At 33.5% G+C, this 19991-nt stretch overlaps 1 protein-coding gene across 1 annotated transcript in view; it reads right to left on the minus strand.

Moving 5' to 3' along the window:
• SI (sucrase-isomaltase) overlaps window positions 1-19991 on the minus strand; it is a 93881-nt gene that overhangs the window by 62980 nt on the left and 10910 nt on the right. Inside the window, exons 7-15 of the mRNA XM_053600537.1 lie at window positions 17146-17317; window positions 14777-14876; window positions 13753-13865; window positions 11887-12012; window positions 10838-10969; window positions 10628-10747; window positions 8709-8822; window positions 4588-4672; window positions 3217-3334 (exon numbers count right to left, since the gene is read on the minus strand). Coding sequence (XP_053456512.1) covers window positions 3217-3334; window positions 4588-4672; window positions 8709-8822; window positions 10628-10747; window positions 10838-10969; window positions 11887-12012; window positions 13753-13865; window positions 14777-14876; window positions 17146-17317 — 1080 coding nt within the window. The remainder of the gene's footprint in view (window positions 1-3216; window positions 3335-4587; window positions 4673-8708; window positions 8823-10627; window positions 10748-10837; window positions 10970-11886; window positions 12013-13752; window positions 13866-14776; window positions 14877-17145; window positions 17318-19991) is intronic.

Here is a 19991-nt window from a genome sequence, read left to right on the forward strand (position 1 = left end):
TCTTGTCAAATGCTTTCTCTTCATCTATTGAGATGATTTTTGATTTTGCTTCTGTTTATGTGGTGAATCACATTTACAGATTTGTGTATGTTGAGACATTTTCGCATCTTTGAGATGAAGCACACTTAGTCATAGTGAATTATCTTTTTAATGCACAGCTGAGTTCAATTTCCTAGAATTTTTACTGAGAATTGCACATCTATATTGATAAGAGATATTGGTCTTTTTCTGTTGTGTCTTGTCCTGGATTTTGTATCAGGTGACACTGGATTCACACAATTAATTGGGGAGGATTACTTCCTTCTTGGTGGTATGAAATATTTTTTGTAGTATAGGTACCAATTTCTCTTTGCACGTATAGTAAAATTTGGCTGTGAAATCTCTAGTCTGCAACTTTTTTCATTGGACGATATTTGCTGCTTCAATTTAGTTACTTGATATTGGTATATTCGGGAGATATAATTTTCTCAAAGTCTCTAAGAATTGTGAATTTCCTCAACATTTTCCAGTTTATGTGCATAGAGGATTTTATAGTATTCAGAGATGGTGATTTTTATTTCTATATCATTTGTAATATCTCCTTTTTCATATCTGATTGAGCTATTAAGGTTTTTTTCTTTTCTGTTTTTGGTTAATCTAGCAAGATGTCTGTAAATTAGGTTATCTTTTCAAAGAACCAACTTTTGTCTCATTAAATCTTCTGTTCAATTCTCTTGTTACTGATTTCATTTACTTCTGCTCTAATCTTAGTTACTTATTTTCTTCTTCTGTGTTTAGCACTGGTTTGTCCTCCTTTTCTAATTCCTTGTGTTTCTATTCCTAATAATCCATTAGATTGTTGATGTGTGATGTTACTGTTTTTGATATAGATATTTAAGGCTATGAATTTTCCTCTTAGGACTGCTTTTGCTCTATCCCACCGATTTTGATAATACGTGTCCCCTTTGTCATTAAAAACATCTCATGATGTCTATATAAATTTCATCCCAGACCCGATAATTTTTTCAGCAGTAGATTGTTTAATTTCCATGACTTCATGTAGAATGAAGTGTATCTATTAGAGTTGATTTCTAATATTATCCCACTATGGTCTAAGAAGATAAATGATATAATTCCCTTTATAAAAAATTAGTAGAGCCATACTTTGTGGCCTAGGATGTGATCAATCTTAAAGAATGTTCTGTATGCTGATGACAAGAATCTATATGCAACAGTTTAGAATGTTCTGTAGGTGCCTGTTGGGCCCAAATGCTCTAGAGTCTCATTTAAGTCCCATGCTTATTTATTTTCTGTTGGAGAATCTAGCAGTTCTATCAGAGGGGTGTTGTCCTGAGCTATTATAATGTTGTTTATCTCTTTGTAGATCTAATATGGTTTGCTTTATAAATCTAGATGCAACTGTGTTAGGTGTATAAATACTTGGAATTGTTATGTCTTCTTGTTGAATTGTTTCCTTTACTATTATACTATGACCATCTTTGTCTTTCTTTACTTTTGTTGCTTTCAAGTCTATGCTGTCTAATATGACATGAGATACACCAGCTTTCTTCTGGTTTATATTTCCACGGAATATTGTTTTCTAGCCTTTACCTTGAGTCTGAATGAGTCCTTGTGGATTAGATGCATTTTCTGGAGACAGCAGATACTTGATTTTTTTTTTTTTTATCCATTCAGACAGCTTATGTCTCTTGAGAGGGGAATTCAATCCATTCACATTTATTTAAATAATTGATAAGTGAGGTAGATTTCTGTTCATCCAGTTGAATCAAATTTTACTGTTTTTATTTGTTTGTTTGTTTGTTTGTTTTAACCTCTTGAGCCATTGTGACACCTGGGCTCTAAGCTTTAGCATTTGGATGATTTTAAAATCATGGGCTTCTTTTGTGATGATTAGTGTGTAATACAGGGCTGGCCTTAAAAATTCTGGCAGAGCAGGTCTTTTCTTAAAATTTTTCCTCATTATGCTAAGAAGTATTTCTTGTTCTAGTTTCTAGAAGTCAACTATGATCCACAACTACCAGTACTGTTCATCTTACCTCTAGTTGTACCCAAACCTTAGTGTTAGTTTTTTATAAATGATAAATAATCAGGAGAATACACAAAAAAATTAAATCAGTCTAAAAATTACCCAGACTACTCTAGTAAATATATAATAATATTCCCAGACACTTTTCTATATTATAATTTTTATCATATTGGACCATAAGTTTTTTTTTTTTCTTACACAGAATTTATTATCTTAAGCATTGCAACATATTATTACTCTACTGTGCTTGAAAAGTAAGCACACACCATGTAGAGAGGGTTTAAGAATTTTGATGTCATGGTGTGATTTGGGACAAGAAAAACATGGGATTGAATTAACACTCACTCATAATTGTTTAATTGTGGGAAAATTACAAGTCCATTGAGGCCATTATTTTCATTTTACTGACTATTGTATATAGAACCTTAAATAATGATTGGGGAATAGCAAATAATCAATGTGATTGTCTCTTTCTTTTGTTTTTGTACCATGTTTTATAACATATTCCATTAGAAAATTACTTAGGGTAATGCTATTTAGGGTAATTTTAATTGAAAAAAAAAATTTTTTTTTTGAGGCAGAGTCTCACTTTATCTCCTTCAGCAGAGTGCTGAGGCATCACAGCACACAGCAACCTCCAACTCCTGGGCTTAGGCAATTTTCTTGCCTTAGCCTCCTGAGTAGCTGGAACTATAGGCACCTGCCACAACACCTGGCTATTTTTGGGTTGCAGTTTGGATGGCCAGGTTCAAACCTGCCAGCCTCAGTATATGGGACTGGTGCCCCACCCATTGAGTCACAGGCGTCACCCAAAATGCTTGTTTTTGAAAAATAGTTTTATATAAAAACAAGACCTGTTGTAGGAGGAATATTTTTCCAGGTTATTTGTCAAGGTCATGCTTAAAACACAATTATATTCAGAGATGACGTGAATTAAACTTTTTAATTTAAATCTATGAATTAAATAGGAAATCTATGGTAAGTACATATATCAAGAATCATGAATAACCTATTTTCAAATTTATGAATATTGGTAAAAACTGATACTTTCAAGTCCACACATTTTCATCATGAACATACTCTTTGTTTTTTTTTCTTACTCTTTCTATTTCCTAGTTATATTGTTAAATTGTCAAGAACATTTCTAGATAATAAGTATGAAAGGATTTTCTGAATGAAATTATACTTACTTCTCTGTGGCTATTGCCATGCTGTATCCATAGAGGCTATGAACATCATACTGCTTCCCCCAGGTCTGCACGGAATCCATGCAGATTGTTTTAGAATACAGGAGTTTGTCAAGAATATCTTAGAGAAAATAGATAGGAAAGATTTCTTAAGAGATATATTTTCATATTAAACTTTATATGCCTTTTTATGATGTTCTATGTAATATCATATTTAGTCAAAAATAACGAAAGAGGGAAATAACTCACTATGCTCTAATGAGTTCTTTACCTTCTACTCATGCTGATCTTGGAACAACTATTAGATTTATACTTATTCCCACATTAATAATTATTCTGCAAGCTTCCCCAAATCCAGCCCCAGCTTGGCAGGGCCCTGCCCCTCCCTCTGAGTTTGCACCAAATAACTAAGCAGCATTGGGGCTGCATGATGGTCATGGAGAAAATGGTCAGAGGAAACTTCCTAGAAAAGGCAGCCTTCTACAGCCTGGGCCTCCAGGTCGGGCAGGGACTAGCTAAGTGATTGGACTACTCTTTTCCCATCCAGCTTTTTATCTGTTTCATGCTTGGGCTTCCTGTTGAAGACTTAAGGAAAAAAAAAATGAGCCAGGTCTGGTAACTTATACCTATAATCCCATAACATTAGGTGGCCAATTTTGGAACATTGCTTGAGGCCAGGAGTTTGAGATGAACCTGGGCAACTTAGCAAGACCCCATCTCTACAAAAAATTAGCAGGATGTGATGGTGCCTCCCAATAGTCCCAGCTACTCAGAAGGATGAGGCAGGCGGATCACTGAGTGAACCCAAGAGTTCAAGATTGAGCTGTTATCACACCACTGAACTCCAGCCTGGGTAATAGAGCAAGATTTTGTCATTTAGAACATTCACATTGTTGTGCAATCCTACCTCTATCTAATTCCAGAACATATTCATTTCTCATCTCCATAGGAGGAAGCCCCATCCCCATCAGCAGTAACTCTCCGCCCCCTCCACCAGCTCTGCAGACCACAAATCCATTTCTTAGCTCTATGGATCTGACTGTTCTGAACATTTCATATAAATAGGATTTCTCTCGCTCCCTCTCTCTCACACACACACACATTCACACTCACACATACACACGTATCTATCATATATGATAGAAGCATATATTGGACATCCTATACCTACAGACTCATTTAAAAGATTTTAAATGGATTACTTTACTTAAATTTAATCCTAGGAAAGAACATTTTGGCTAAGAGAAAAAAGAAAACATTGATTTCAAGATTTTAAAATTATACCAAAGATTATAGAAATATATGCGAGTAATTACCAGTCAAGGAGAAAATCATTGTCAATTGTTGGTAGTTGCATCATCAAATAAAATTTACCTGGAGTAAAAGGTGGGTAATTTAGTTTGTTTTCACTGCACCCTTTCTTTGAACCTTGAATAAAGCTGGAAACTTCATTCATGTCCTGAATGGACAAAATAAAAGAAAAGTAGATGTAAAATTATTAAAATCATACAAGAAGAAAATTTATACTTGTTTGATATTGTTTTATATAAGGCAATCATAATATTATTTTATTCCCAAAAGAAAAATATAAGCTACAAACCTAAAAATAAGGAGAATGTTTACATAAGATAATAGAGGTATCTTCGAGGAGATTAAGAAATTGGTCTAGTTCTGATATAAGGCCTCACATATAAGGCATTAATCATATAAGTTTTAAGCAACTGTCTTTTCTGAATAGTTGCGTGAGTCTTCTCACTGTGAGTCCGCCTATCATTATACCCATCCCTAGCACATTTATTTTTTCCGCTTATATAGTTTTGTACGGCATTTGTCCAGCTCACAGCTCCTGTACTCTTATGAGTGATTGAAAGTGGAAAAAGGCAAATAGCCTTTGGTATTAGAATTAAAATAGTTAAGACTTCACAGAATCCTTGAAAAATCTCAAGGAACTAATAATAGATCAGTTTGACCATACTGTGGAAACTAGGAACCTACACCATTTTTGGAGATATAGTGATAGGATTTTTAAAAATGTATTTTCTAGCGATTTAGATCGATGCCCCAATCTTCTCTCACCACTAACTAGTTATGTGATCATGACCAATTAAGTACATAAGATCATATGTTGTAACACGTATTTTTATTTCTTCTTCCTTCTCTGCTAATTACATTGGGAATTTTTATATATTTGTAAGTCTTATTTTCCATATCTCTTTAATAAACTATCTCTGCTCCCATAAAAGCATCACTCAGCCATATCCTTGTTTCTGTGGTAGTTTTATTCCTCTCAGAATTATATTTTATTTATTGCACTTCTCTTCTCCATTCATATTTAAGACCTAACTAATTTTCACCTTTTTGAGTTCTGCCCCATCTTATTTATTATTATTACTATTATTATTATTATTTGTAGTTTTTGGCCGGGGCTGGGTTTGAACCCACCACCTCTGGTATATGGGGCCGGCGCCCTACTTCTTTGAGCCACAGGCACTGCCCTGCCCCCCCTCTTATTCTAGCTTTCCAGCATCTTCTTTAACATTAATGCTTCAATATTAACTGTTCAATGGTTGTATCTATCTCTCCTATTGCTTTTTAAATTGTTCTAAAAACTTAGTATTTTTCTACAAATAAGGCCTGACAATTAAGTTTGTGAACTCATCTTAGGGAACGTGCTGTATACCTCATCGCTGAACATCACTCTGATCACCAGAAGGCCAAGAGGACGACTTCAAAGTGAACATGGTAATATTTAGCAATGTGATACGTAACACTTTGTCTAGATTGAGTTCATGAATTTAATTGCCTGACCTCATATTCTAACAGACTAACAGTGTCACTCACAAAGACTTATAAAAACATTTTTTTCTAAAAATGTAAAATCAAATCATTTGTGTTACAGTTAGACTTTGCTTTTTTTCATAAAACTGTAATAACAACTAGCCCTACTAATTAAGTTTGCTAAAGCTTTTCTGAATATGGGCTTCTTCTGACCCATTACAGTGAACTTGATTACTCAATTCCATTACTCTCAAAAATTTTTCATGGAAGTGTCTAGATATGGAGAGAATCTAAGGAAACTTGTCACATGGAGTTAAAATGAGAAATTAAAGGTGTTCAAGGTTTACAAAGAAGAGATTTATCACTGTGATGCAGATATTAAAAAGGAAATATCTCCATTTCCCAAATATTTTCAGAATAGCCAGGAATGAGAGAAAATAATATAGGTATTCTGAAGCATAAAAATACCTAAAGCTACATGGGAGTTATTTCTTTGAAATTACCTAGAGTATTAATCTCAATATTGTTTTCCAGTATCCAGCAAAAATAAATTTCAAAACTCTATGATTACATAGCCAATAAGTTTATTTTTTTCTTTATGAGTCTACCCATAAATTAAATTTAAAAAGAAACTGCTGAAATTCATAATTTGGGAGTACTGAGTTGTATTACTTTAAATTTTGAGAGACTCTTCATCTAAACCATTTTAACACCTTGTATGTATAGTGTACTTGAGGAATTACAGGGTGAAACTCTCAACTATGAAATTAATTTCATTTGTGTTTGAGTCATGTATGTGCAAACTTGCCATAAAATTTACAAAATTTGTCAGCCGTCATTCCAAGTAGAAATTTTTATGCAATTTATGAAAAACAGAATTGATTTCACATGGAAGAACTAATCAAAAATATTTAAAAATTTTGTCATACAAGCATGGAAATATGATTACATCAGAATGTGATAACTTTTCCAGTTTACAATGTAAGGAAAATAATTTTTCCTTACATTGGAATGAATTACTTATTTATTAAAGGAAAAATTAAACACTTTACATGAATTTAACCATATATTACATAAAATATATCACTCACCATTTCATTATCTTTCATTGAAATATGTCTATAGGATGTTTATTCATCTAGATTGTACTTGTATTTAATACTACATACACTATATTTTAATAGAATTTACCTCTTAAAATGAATTTTATAAATTTATCATTTTGAAAATTCTGAAAACATCTTTCTGTAATTTCTCTAAATGATTTAAGTGAAACTACAGTTACTTAATATCACGTGAAAGTAAATTCAATTAGTATTTTAAATATTACAACTAGTAGATTCGAACCATTGTAGTTGTAAGGCAAAAGCTTCAGTGGACTGATAGTAATAAAAGGTCAAAAAAAGTTTAAAAAAAAAAAGATCAGACAATTACATTTGTGAACTCATTCAAGAAAAAGTGCTACATAGCTTATTCTTGAAGGTCACTGCCACTGCCTTCAAAGTACTCCACTTGAGAAACTATGTTCTGATGCCAGTACAGACTGCACCCTTGAAAGGAATTTTTGGAACTCCTTTTCTGTAATGGCCATCAGAGCTGCTGCTGTTCAACGACAGCGGACAATTAAGTTTGCGAACTCATCTTAGAAAAAGTGCTACATACCTCATTGCTGAGTATCACAGACACAATGGTGTCTACTAGTTGTAATATTGGAAATACTAATTTAATTTAATTTTACATGATATTAAGTAACTGAAGTTTCACTGAAATCATTTAGATAAATTGCAGAAAGATGATTTCAGAATTTTTAAAATGATAAATTTACAAAATGCATTACAAGGGACTTCTATTAAAATATAGTATATGTGGTAAGTATTAAATATAATGAGTATGACTTTGACAAATAGACCTACATGCCTGAGACATATTCTAATAAAAGATGATAAAAATTTAAATGCTATATTTTATATAATATGTGGTGAAATTCATGTAAAAGTGTTTAATCTTTTTCCTTTAGTAAACTAATAATTTATCCTTTTAAGACTATTTTCCTTATATTGTGAACTGGTAAAATTATCACATTCTGATCTAACCATGTTTCCATGCTTGTATGACAAAACTTCAAAATATTTAAATATTTTACATTGATTCTTTCATGTGAAATCAATTTTCATCTTCATTCTGTTACTAATAATCATAGAATTCTGAAGATTCTACACACTTTTATTCCATTTCACATTGCTAGCAGAAAACACAACTTTGATTGAGATGAAACACTTAACCTATTGCCAGTTTTGGTTTGTTCTATCCCACAGCTTACTAAAAGGAAATCTTAAAGTGTGGGTCTTGTCCAGATTCATATGGAAATTGGTTGACTATCACAAACCTTAATTAGTGTTTTTGGAATTGCACTGCTATCAGTTTATCGTCAAATCTCATTAAGTATTGTTCAGGGAGATACAACTCCTTGGTTAAAGAAACAAAATTCATTCTATGAAGAACATTTCTAGGAAAGAAAAAAATTCTCAATTTGTATTTTTAGTTTTTGATCTTTTCTAACCTGTGCACATGACAGGTATATTTCAATGTTGATGAAAAAAATTGTGGAGGCTTTTAATTTTTTGTTGAACATAACAAAAATACATCTTACTGACTTAATAATGGACAAATAATTTCATGTTTATTGACAAATTCACTGGTTTAAAGTAGCTACTTACAATCCAAAGTCCATCATATTTCACTCCTTGATAAAAAAGATTGCATTCATTCACCCACCAGTCTATGCAGGTTGGGTTGGTGAAATCAGGGTAGACAGTCAATCCTGGCCATACCTAGAAAGATAGATAATTCACATATAAATATTTATATAAAAAAGGAAAAATAAATAAATTGAATTTCAAACTGATTGAATTGAGAATAAAAATCATTGAAGTTTTATTATTGGACTTCTTTAAGTCCACATGACTGTGTATTCCCAATAATCTCGGGCCGACTTTAAGAGCAAAGTTAAAGTAAATGAGACTGAGGTCATAAACTTTCATTTAGGAAGAGAAAACTGTAAGAACAAGGGATTCTTTCATTTCTAAGTGTCTAAGGGCTGCCATTTGACTGTAAGGAAATTTATTTCTGAACATCCTCGTAGGTTAGGGTAATAAACAAAAAGCCGTATGTAATACATTTTTTGTTTGATAAAAGAAAGTAAGTTAGTTCCTTTCCAAAGGCATTTCCTTCGAAGAAATAAAAATTAAAAATCACCTTTTATATTTATTTTTTATTATCAAAAACTAATATGACATGAACACCGGGTACTGTTTCAAGGACTTTTATTATTATTTACACTCAATCCTTATTAAGAGTTTAGAAGTTGGGTACTATTTTTATCACCACTTTACAGGGAAGGTGGAGACTACAATTATACTTATTTTGCAGATGAGAGAAGTGGTGCACAATGAAGTTAAGTCCTTCAAACTCACACCACCACTAACAGGTACAGCAAAAATTCAAACCCAGGGGATTTTATCCCCAATTCCATGTTATTAAACATCACATATGCTGTTGTTCCTTTATGAATTATGGTTAACTTATTTTACAGCATTTTACTTTCTCTTTACAGCATTAGGCAAGAAAAAATCAATTGTAGATAAATTTAGGTGAATGATATTATTTTGTATTTTGGATCTCTGATCTATCCATGTGCATTACAGCAGATATTGAAAACATATATTCTGTGAAATATTAGTAAGCTAAAAAAATGTGTCTTTTTTTTTTTCCTGATGAAGTTCATAATAATTTGAAGAAGACTTTCACTAGAAATTTTAAGTTTGGTGAATCCAGTAGGAATGATGTTTATAGTATTCTTCATTATTACAAGAAACTGCTATTATAAACATGGTTTTGATAAATTGATATGTCTCCTATTTTATTTCTTTTTGTTTTATCACAGAAATGCTTATGTCTCATTACCTACACTTAACGTGTCCAGATATTTTATGTTTTTGATGTTTTGTAACATTGCCTTCTAAAGAGTATTTATTCTGTTTAATAATGTGCATTTGAGATCTAGGTATATTACTGATCCTGCTCTTTAGGAGCTCTTTAATTATAGGAAAGTTATTTCACCTTTGAAAGATTTATATTTTCCAGTTGTACAATAAGAACTTTTTGTCATAGCATCTCATCACTTTATTGTGAAGATTAAATGTAAATCACAAAATTAGTGCCCACTAAATAAGCACTTACATTTGTAATTATTTTACATTAAAGTCTGCATGGAATTTTTGTTATAACAATTTTGCTGTTTATTTTACTTTGTTAGCTTTAGTTTTATTTGTAGCATTGAAAGTTATCTGGTATTTTTTTTTCTTTTTTTTTATTGTTGGGGATTCATTGAGGGTACAATATTGTATCTGGTGTATTTTATTCACTCTCCTCCATACAACTTCTCATAAGAACATTTTTAGAGATATTTAGTATATTTCCTTTGCCTAAAACTTCTCTCCACAGTTAAAACATCTATCAAAACCAGAGGTGAAAGCAAATATATGTACCGATGCACTCTCCCTGTCTCTCACAGAGATGTTAATGTTTCAGGATACATCAATCTGACACAACCACTTTAATGAATATCACAATTTACCTCTCCAATGATGGGTGTGCTTCCATCAGACTCGTTTACCCACACACCTGCTGCGTTGCCCCTGTCATAGGTTTCATATGCTGCGCCATTGGCACGCTTATCTATGGAAATTGCCGGGTCCTAATAATAGAAAGAAGAAATGATAAAAAATTCTATTCATTTCTAAGTGTGTAAATACTAACAATGTGTTAACCTACAATCAATCATTACCAAGATGATGACGTATTTCTGTCCATGGTCATGCAAATCTTGAACAAATTCAGGGAGCCCTTGAAATGCAACCTGATCATAAGTAAAGTCTTTCTTGTCTTCCATGTAGTCAATATCAGTGACCTGTGTGTCCTGGAAGTTAACACAGTGCATTTCAACAAATAATACTGAAAGAACTCGCTAATCCCATCAACTTTAATCCCAACGAATTTATATTTTAAATGGAAAGATGAGAAGCCCAGGCAAGATGACTTTTGCCCGCAATCCCAGTACTTTGAGAGGCAGAGGATTGAGGGATCTCTTGAGGCCAAGAAGTTTGAAGCTACAGTGAACTATGATCACACTACTGTACTACAGCCTTAGTGACAGAATGAGACCTTTCTAAGATAGATGATAGATAAATAAATAGACAGATAAAATATTCCTTTTATTTCATTGAAAAAGCAATAATACTGTTTATAAAACTAGTTTTTTTTTTCTGATTCTTAAGCACAAATGCATTAAATGCTTGTCCACGTTTTTTCAGTGATAGGTTTCACTGTATGGAAAGCAAGACTTTGCATATTTCAGAAAATCACTTTAAAATGTATAGGCTCTGGTTCAGCCCTCATACTCAGTGGTTAGAGTGCCAGCCACATATACCAGGGCTGGTGGGTTCAAACCCAGCCTAGGCCTGATAAAACAATGACAACTACAATTAAAAAAAAAAAAAAAGCTAAGTGTTGTGGTGGGCGCCTGTAGTCCCAGCTAAAATATATAGGCTCTAAAGTTAAGGTGTACTTAAAAAACTGGATACGATTTCATTCATGGTTAAATACATATTCTGTTTCAGTATAACTAATAATCAGTTCTTCAGAAGAATGTATTGTAGCTTTCAGAAGTCATGGGCATAAGGTATGATGATAAATAGACTTTATGATTGATTAAATGTGGTTTATAATTATAAATATATAATACAATATGTATTGAATATATCTAAAAATTTCTCACATTTAGTATTATTTGACAATAATTGACATATATTCCCATAATCCCTTCATACTGCTTACAAAGGGTATGCCGGCATCCCGGTTCCTCTTCACCACTTCTTTCACTACATCTAGAGACTTATAATTCCAGCGACTCAGTTGGAAGCCAAGACTCCAATATGCTGGCATTGCTGGTAGCCCAACGAGCTGGGAGTAAATGGACAGGTAATCAGTTTCAATAAAGGGAAATGCAATTAGCATTAGTGACTAATACCACTGTGCTTCTGGTTTCTTGTATCTCCAGTATTCATTTAAACTTGCATATTTTTAAACAAAGATTAATGTAGCCTGCATTCTTAAATCGTTCCTAGATATTCTGTTCTATTTTTTCCATGAAACTCAACAAGTTTATGTTTTGTCCTTAATATTTTTTGTAGTGCTAAAAAAAAAAAGTGTAACATTCCAGTAAGTAGCATTTGTTAAGATATACATTTTTTTCATCATGGAAAGTTAAAAAAGAGAGGAGAAGAACAGCAATAAAGTCATGTTGAGATGAAAGGGAAATTGTCCTGTAACACGCCACTTCCTATAACAACGAAAAAAGTTATCATGTAAGAAACAAGGAAGTTGGAAAAGTACATAATCTCTCTTTCCTTGTATTTGGAAGTTATTTATCTCTGAGCTTGCAAAAATGTTAGTAAAAGGATTTCTTTCCTTCTGGGTAGATGCCCAGTAATGGGATTGCAGGATCAATTAAGGTTATGGGGGGGGAAGCAAAAAGAGGGATGGAGGGAGGGAGGTGGGGCCTTAGTGTGTGTCACACTTTATGGGGGCAAGACATGATTGCAAAAGGGACTTTACCTACCAATTGCAATCAGTGTAACCTGGCTTATTGTACCCTCAATGAATCCCCAACAATAAAAAAAAATAATAATAAAAAAAATTAAAAAAAAATGTTAGTAAAATATATGCTCCCTCCTAGTTACTGCAGAGGTTCTAATCTCCTTCACCTACAGGGCAGGTGTTGGCTCCTTCCCTTCTCCTTGTCACACCCCAGGGTGGCTCAAGCAGGCTCAGTGCACCATGGAAAAAGAGACCCTGTTGTCTCAGAAGACACAATTTTGCATATGGAAATTTAGATGTCACTGACACTTTCTTTTTTCACTTAAAACCAAGTATTAGGTTATATAAAGGGAAATAATCTTATTGAGCTGGATCCATTTTCTTTGGCTTAGGTTTTTCTACAAACTTTTTGAATCTATGATTTCTCCATAATCTATGTCTAGAAAACTACTTTGTACAAAATCAAAGGGCGATCACTCACATGGAGTCATTATGATTATACTCGAAGTCTATCGTGGCTTCAGGTACACTAAGATGGTACTTAACAAGAATTGAAAGTTGCTTAGTTATTTAAAATGTAAGGCTTCCAACTAGGTTTCAAGCTTGACACTCCCTCAGCCTGAGGCTCAAAGCCAGTTTTCCTGACGTATACCTGCTACACATTCACAGCAAGTTTCACTGGCCTATCTCAAAACTTGGTTTCCTCAGAACTTTGATGAAAAGAATATATGATCTACGAATCCATTGCCTCTCCTCAGTGTAAAAGATATTTCCCTTTAGTTGCTTTGATCTACCAAAGTAGGTTATAAACCAGAAAAGATTTACATGCAACATCTCGAACAAATGCAGCTCTTTATCCCAGCACTCTAGTGGTAAAAAAATCATTTTAAAATCAGAAATATAGACATTTAAGTATACATAAGAAATTCACTGTATGGGGAAAAATAAAAATCATGTATTTGTATCTTAAAAAGGATAAAATTTTAAGAAACATTTAGCTAAGAGATCTCCAATATACAAAATAAAGTCACATACATATGTAAACATGTTAGATGAAAGAAAAGTACAGCAGAAAATAATTTACAAAATAGACCTAAAACACACCTGTTGATATTGTTGAACTACTTGTTCTGGTGTGTCTCCTAAAATGATGTAAAAATCCAGAATGCCACCAATAACTCTGTAGGTTACTATTGGAGTAGGCTGGATGAAAATCTCTAAAAAATAAATGTTAGAAGAGTCTATGTAAATGGCAAATAATAATACAATAATTGCAAAGTTGGTTTAAAGTATTTTATATGAATCACATCATTTACACTATTTCTAAATAACTGAGAAGAAATAAGATAGTGAATGTAGGAATAATACAGCAGGGTGGCAGAGTGCTGCCATGTAAAAGACTCTACCTAGCAATCGTGTATCTCAGATAGTTCCTTTTAAAGATGTTGGCAAAAGCTCCCCTGGAGCCTCTTACAAAAATAAATTTCTTTCTAAAATAGCATTTTAATTAGTCATTTTAATTGAAGATTCTCTGAGAAATGGTACTATCACATATGAATTTCTAAAAATAAATGTCTTAAATTTAATTTTTTTATGTTTAAGAAATAGGAATTGGGTAACCGTGTAATAAATTGAATCTGCAAGGACATGATTAATGTTTGTAACTTTTTATCATCATTGATTTACTTATTAAATATTTAACTCACAATATTAAAAACAAAAGATTCCACATTACTCGAATTGTGACAAACTAAAAATTTACTCTTCCATCTTCCTATCTTTATAGAGGCTTTTTTTTTTAGCCGTGGTGACCCCTTACTCTATGTTGACAAATGAGCTTTTGGGAAATGAAAATATTCATTGGCCTGAATGTGTTTCAATTTTTCTCTCAAGGGAAAATAAAGTGTCTAAATGAAAAAACAGCAGAATTTCTCAAAAATGTAAATACTGATATACAGAAATTCATTGACTCACTAATCTCAAAACCTACTTAGAATAGATCCACATGCAAAACATTGACAGTAGAGTTGACTCTGATGTGTGATACACATAATTGGAATAAGGAGATCAGTTAAGACATTTCAAATTATATCTCCTTTAAACATTTGGTCAAATAGATTTGTCTTACCCATCGCGTTGCTGTTCATTAAGAAAACACCAAATGACTTTCCAGAAGTATCTTCAATGCACATGAAGAATGTTTGATGGCCATATAAATTATTATTATTCTATAATGCAAAAATTTGAAAATAAAATTTTCAAAGTGTCTTAGAATAAGTTATTTTAAGTATAAAATAAGTGTACATGGCCTGACAATTAAGCTTGCAAACTCACCCTATAAAAAGTGCTGCACACCTCATTGCTGAATATTACTATAGTCACCTCTGAAGTGCCCCCTTGGAAAGCCACACACCAATGCAGGCACTTAGTCCACTCGTCAAAGCAACTTCAAAACACTTTCTCTGGAACGGCCTTCAGGGCTATCACACAGCGCGGAAACACATGCAACAGCAAGCACTTGCCCAGACACCATCACATGTCGAACAAACACAGCTGTGAGACATTTCTACACCAAGCAAATGAAACCACCGAGTTGTCTGCACAGTGGTGCAAATTTAAGTGCACATGGAAAGCTCACTACTTAATTGTCAGACCTCATCTGATGAGAGCTTGATAGTCATTCCAGAAATAACAGTTTCAGAATTGCGTTGCAGGGTGGATTAGGCCCTGGTGCCAGTGCGTAGCTTCCCAAGGGCAATACTTCGAAGGTGACCATAGTTCAGCAAGGAGGTTTGCAGCAATTTTTCTAAGACGAATTCATGAACTTAATTGTTGCAGCTTGTATTTAAATAAATTATAAATATTAAAATGATCTTCATATTTTTGTATCTATAACTTTCTGTATTTCTAATACCAATTTTTTCATTGTATGTATCTGTACAGTATCTGTACAGATCTATATGTATAAAAACATCTAACTTATTTTAACTATGTAGATTATCTTAGCATAAAATTATGTGACATATTGATAATATACACATTATACTAGTAATATACTATTTAACTTTCGCTCATGTTTGATTATGATTAAATGAGTTTTGATAAGCTATTTGTTATAATAAAGTAATGGTGTGTTTATCAGTTATGCCCCATATAAGCACTGTGGGGAATTCCAAGACAATGCTGACCCCCACGGAGCTTTTGTAGTATACTTGGTGAGAGCTGATGAGAACTGAAATTGTGGAGACTGCTTGGAAAGACACAGATGATGTGAAAGGAAAAAAAAAAAAACCTTGTGACTGATTTGGTATGGAGATTTAAAGGAAAGAATGTATAGAAAATAGCAATTAGGTTCTCAGACAGTGATGCTGTAAACAGAAATTGATAAAATGTACTAAGAGTGCTGGAGCAAAAAAAAAAAAAAAATGTTAGAGCAAATGAGGCTCCTAAAAAAAAAAAAATACTCATTTGCTTATTGGTGGGAATGAAATAGCATTGGCATTAAAATATACAAACATTTGACCCAACTCAATTATGGAGCAATGAAAAACAATCTGAAAAAAATGTTTTGACTTTTGTCTTCAAGAATCTCACCCTCGGGCGGCGCCTGTGGCTCAGTGAGTAGGGCGCCAGCCCCATATGCCGAGGGTGGCGGGTTCAAACCCAGCCCCGGCCAAACTGCAACCAAAAAATAGCCGGGCGTTGTGGCGGGCGCCTGTAGTCCCAGCTGCTCGGGAGGCTGAGGCAAGAGAATCGCGTAAGCCCAAGAGTTAGAGGTTGCTGTGAACTGTGTGACATCACGGCACTCTACCGAGGGCGGTACAGTGAGACTCTGTCTCTACAAAAAAAAAAAAAAAAAAAAAAGAATCTCACCCTCACAGACACAAGACTATACACTGTGGTGATTGCTGTGCTAAATAAAGGCTTAAAAAGGCTCATGAGAGAGTTTGAAAGAAGTTCTTACGATGTGAAATTTAAAATGAGCCCTCAATAATAGACGAATGAAAAAGAACCTTAAGTTTCTGTACTCGCAAAGAAAACCAAATAAGCTGATATTTGAATCTCTAGAAGATAATCAGATGTTTTGAAACTAGAAGAAGGGCAGAGATTAATGTCTAGTTGTTAGGCAGACACCATACCATATGAAGACATGAAAAATGTGAAAAGTCTTTGCAATTATTTTAGTGCAATAAATAGCCATTGCTGGGTTTATGTATAAGGTGACAAAAAAGGAATGATAAAATGTGAAAATAAAAGTTAAAGAATCCATAAAGTGGAAATGACTGCTCAAATATTCACAAAATCTTTAGTCATTGAGTTAATTTAGAGCTTAACTATCAATTCTCACCCCTTAGATAAAGAAGCTTCTAGATTATGTATCCCTGACATCCAAATAGCTTCACTGATGATTTTAATTAAATGATGCTTCAAATAAGCTAAAACTGATTATCTGTTCCAATAGGCCCATTTTATTTATAATAAGAGATAGTTTCTTACATCACCGGGAAGTTGATCTCGAGTAAAGATTGGCCATGTCTTCCAATTTAAATTGTGACGGAATCTCTTATGAATGTGTTCTCCAATACCATAAATATATTCACTGGGGAGTCTGGTCGAGATCTGTAAGTACTGGTCAGAGTACACCAGGGGACCAATGCTGGTATCAAACCTGCACCATGAAATAAATTAATAAATGATCTATGGACATCTGTGAGTGCTCCACACACGGCTTTATGTTCAAGTCATTCAAAATACTTTGTTAAAGATGCCAGTGTTTACCTCTGGTCACTTCTTAGAAACACTCAAATTATGAACTTCTGACAGTTAAGTTCACAAACTTGCCATGGAGTGCTTCCCTTGGCAGCATTGTACAAATAACTCACAAGTAAGGCTTCGTCACCCTTGCACTGTCAGGGTTTCACTGGGGTGTTCCTGTTGACACATGGCTATGTCTTGGAGAGTGGCGTTCACATTGCCATCACCTGTTTTTGTGTACCCATCACAAGGATGTTGGAGCTTGAATTAGGCAATGAACAATGGTAATTTCCAAAAGTGGAATTGCAATCTGGGATATGTTAGGCCAAGTGTAAGGGATAATGCCTTGAAGAAAACAGCAGTGTACAATTGAATTAAATGTTTTTCTGAGGGTGGCCAGTAACAAGCAGGACTGAAGAAAAGTTATGGAATTGCGGTTCAGAATCATCGCCTGATGATAATAAGCGTAGCAGACCAAATAAATATCAGCAGAGAAACAGGAAAGTCTTCGATGAAACTCTTGGTATGAGAAAGATATGTGGAAACATGTTCCCAAAGCTGCTCAGGGATGAACAGAGTGAAGAGCTGACACAGCACTGTATGACAGGGAGTTTTCAGCTACTGAAAAATAACTGTGTTGGGACATCCTTCCTGCTCATCTTATCTGGCTCCCAGTGACCTTTTCCTTCACCCAAGCGAGAAGAAATATTGAAAGGAAGATATATTGATGGCATTCAGGATGTCAAGGGCAATGTGACAACAGCTCTGGTGGCCATCCCAGAAAGGAGTTCCCAACTGCTTTGAAGGGTAGACTAGGAGCTGGTGGGAGAGCACAGCGTCCCAAGGGGAGTACTCCAAAGGTGACTAGAGTGACATTCAGCAATGAGGTACGTAGCACATTTTCTAGGATGTGTTCGTGAACTTAATTGTCAGGTCCCATACACAGAACTTCATCATTTCATCAATACAATTTGCTTCATCATTGACAATACCTTTCATATGCACTCCCTCTTCTGAGCACCATGAGAAATTTAAAGTCTAATTAGTATTATCAATTCCATTTTACAGATGACATAAGCTGGCAAATTTAGGCATTTTCCAAGGTCATAAACTGATAAACAGCAGAGCAAGGTTTCAAGCCCAGATCTGCTTTGTTCTTGGAACTGAGTTTTAAAATACAGTATCACACTTAACATTTTCATATCTAAAATTTATGTAAAAATTAAGTTAAAAATCATTGTTTGCCAAAAAATTGAAGTTGCATATTTTACGCAGACAAAACCTGTACTATAAAGAAATGTTATCTTGTATTTAATGTGTTTTGTTTTCATTTTTCAATTTGATTGATAAATAATAATCTCATATACGTTGGGTCCTCTGTATCCATGCATTTTGGTTCTGTGGAGTCAACCACTTATAGATTGAAAATATTTTGAGAAAACAATGGAAGATCACCTGTGTTCTCTACATGATTTTCTTATAATAATATGTTAATCAATTTTTATTATAATAATATCTTAATCAATACTGTATAACAACTATTTCCATAGCCTTTACTTTGTATTAGGTATTATAAGTAATCTAAAGATCATTTATTGTATACAGGAAGAAGTGTCTAAGTTATAGGAAAATACTACACAATCTTTGAACCAATATCCCAAGGATACAGAGGGATGACTATATTCATAGAATTTTTATGAGATGTTTTTTATATATGTTATTAAATTTTTTAATCACGATAATTTATATTTCCATCAACCTATGTACTATTTTGTGGTGTGACAGCTGGAATCAACATTACTCCCTTAGCAATTCTGAAATATACATTAAATTCATTATTAACTACATTATTGCTATGCAACAGATCTCAAACGATTCCTTTTGTCTAATCCTTTGACTGTCATCGCCACATTCTCTCCAGCCTCTAGCTTCTGGTAACCACCAACCCTAACCCTCTCCTTGACAATAATTTTGACTTTTTGATGCTAGATTCCATATGTGAGATTATGCTTTAGTTGCACAGGCCTCTTTTCTTTTTTCTTAGCATTGAATATTTTTATGCTTTAACACAAATGTAATTGCAAAACTATCAACATATATTTATTAGAAGTAATTGCTGAGATTCGATCTTGATGATTGCTTTATTAACATTTCTTGGCAATGAACAGAATTTCCCTTGAAACTATCCATAGGCTCTAACTAAATCCCCTGTACAAATACACTCCCATAAATATATTCATATAAATGTATTCAGCCTATAGTTCATTTAATATATACATACATCATTTCAGTATTACCATGATAATTACCCCTCTCTGAATAGTAACTATTTGATTCTACAAATGGGCAACAGAATATGATAAATAAGGGGAAAAGATATAACAGGCATTCTATATATGTAAAAATTACACAAGAGAATAGTTGCATCCCTGATGCTCTCCACCATCACCTATGGTGTGCTCAAATTTGTATATTCTCATGCAAGTTCTAGCATTTTTCATCTAAAGAAAATAAAAACTCCTTATCCCCATAATCTTTACAAAGATGTATATCTACCCTCTTTGGAGAGGAAATTTATTCTTTCTGAA

The sequence above is a fragment of the Nycticebus coucang genome, chromosome 8 (genome assembly GCF_027406575.1).
Source record: "Nycticebus coucang isolate mNycCou1 chromosome 8, mNycCou1.pri, whole genome shotgun sequence".
Classification (NCBI taxonomy): Eukaryota; Metazoa; Chordata; class Mammalia; order Primates; family Lorisidae; genus Nycticebus; species Nycticebus coucang.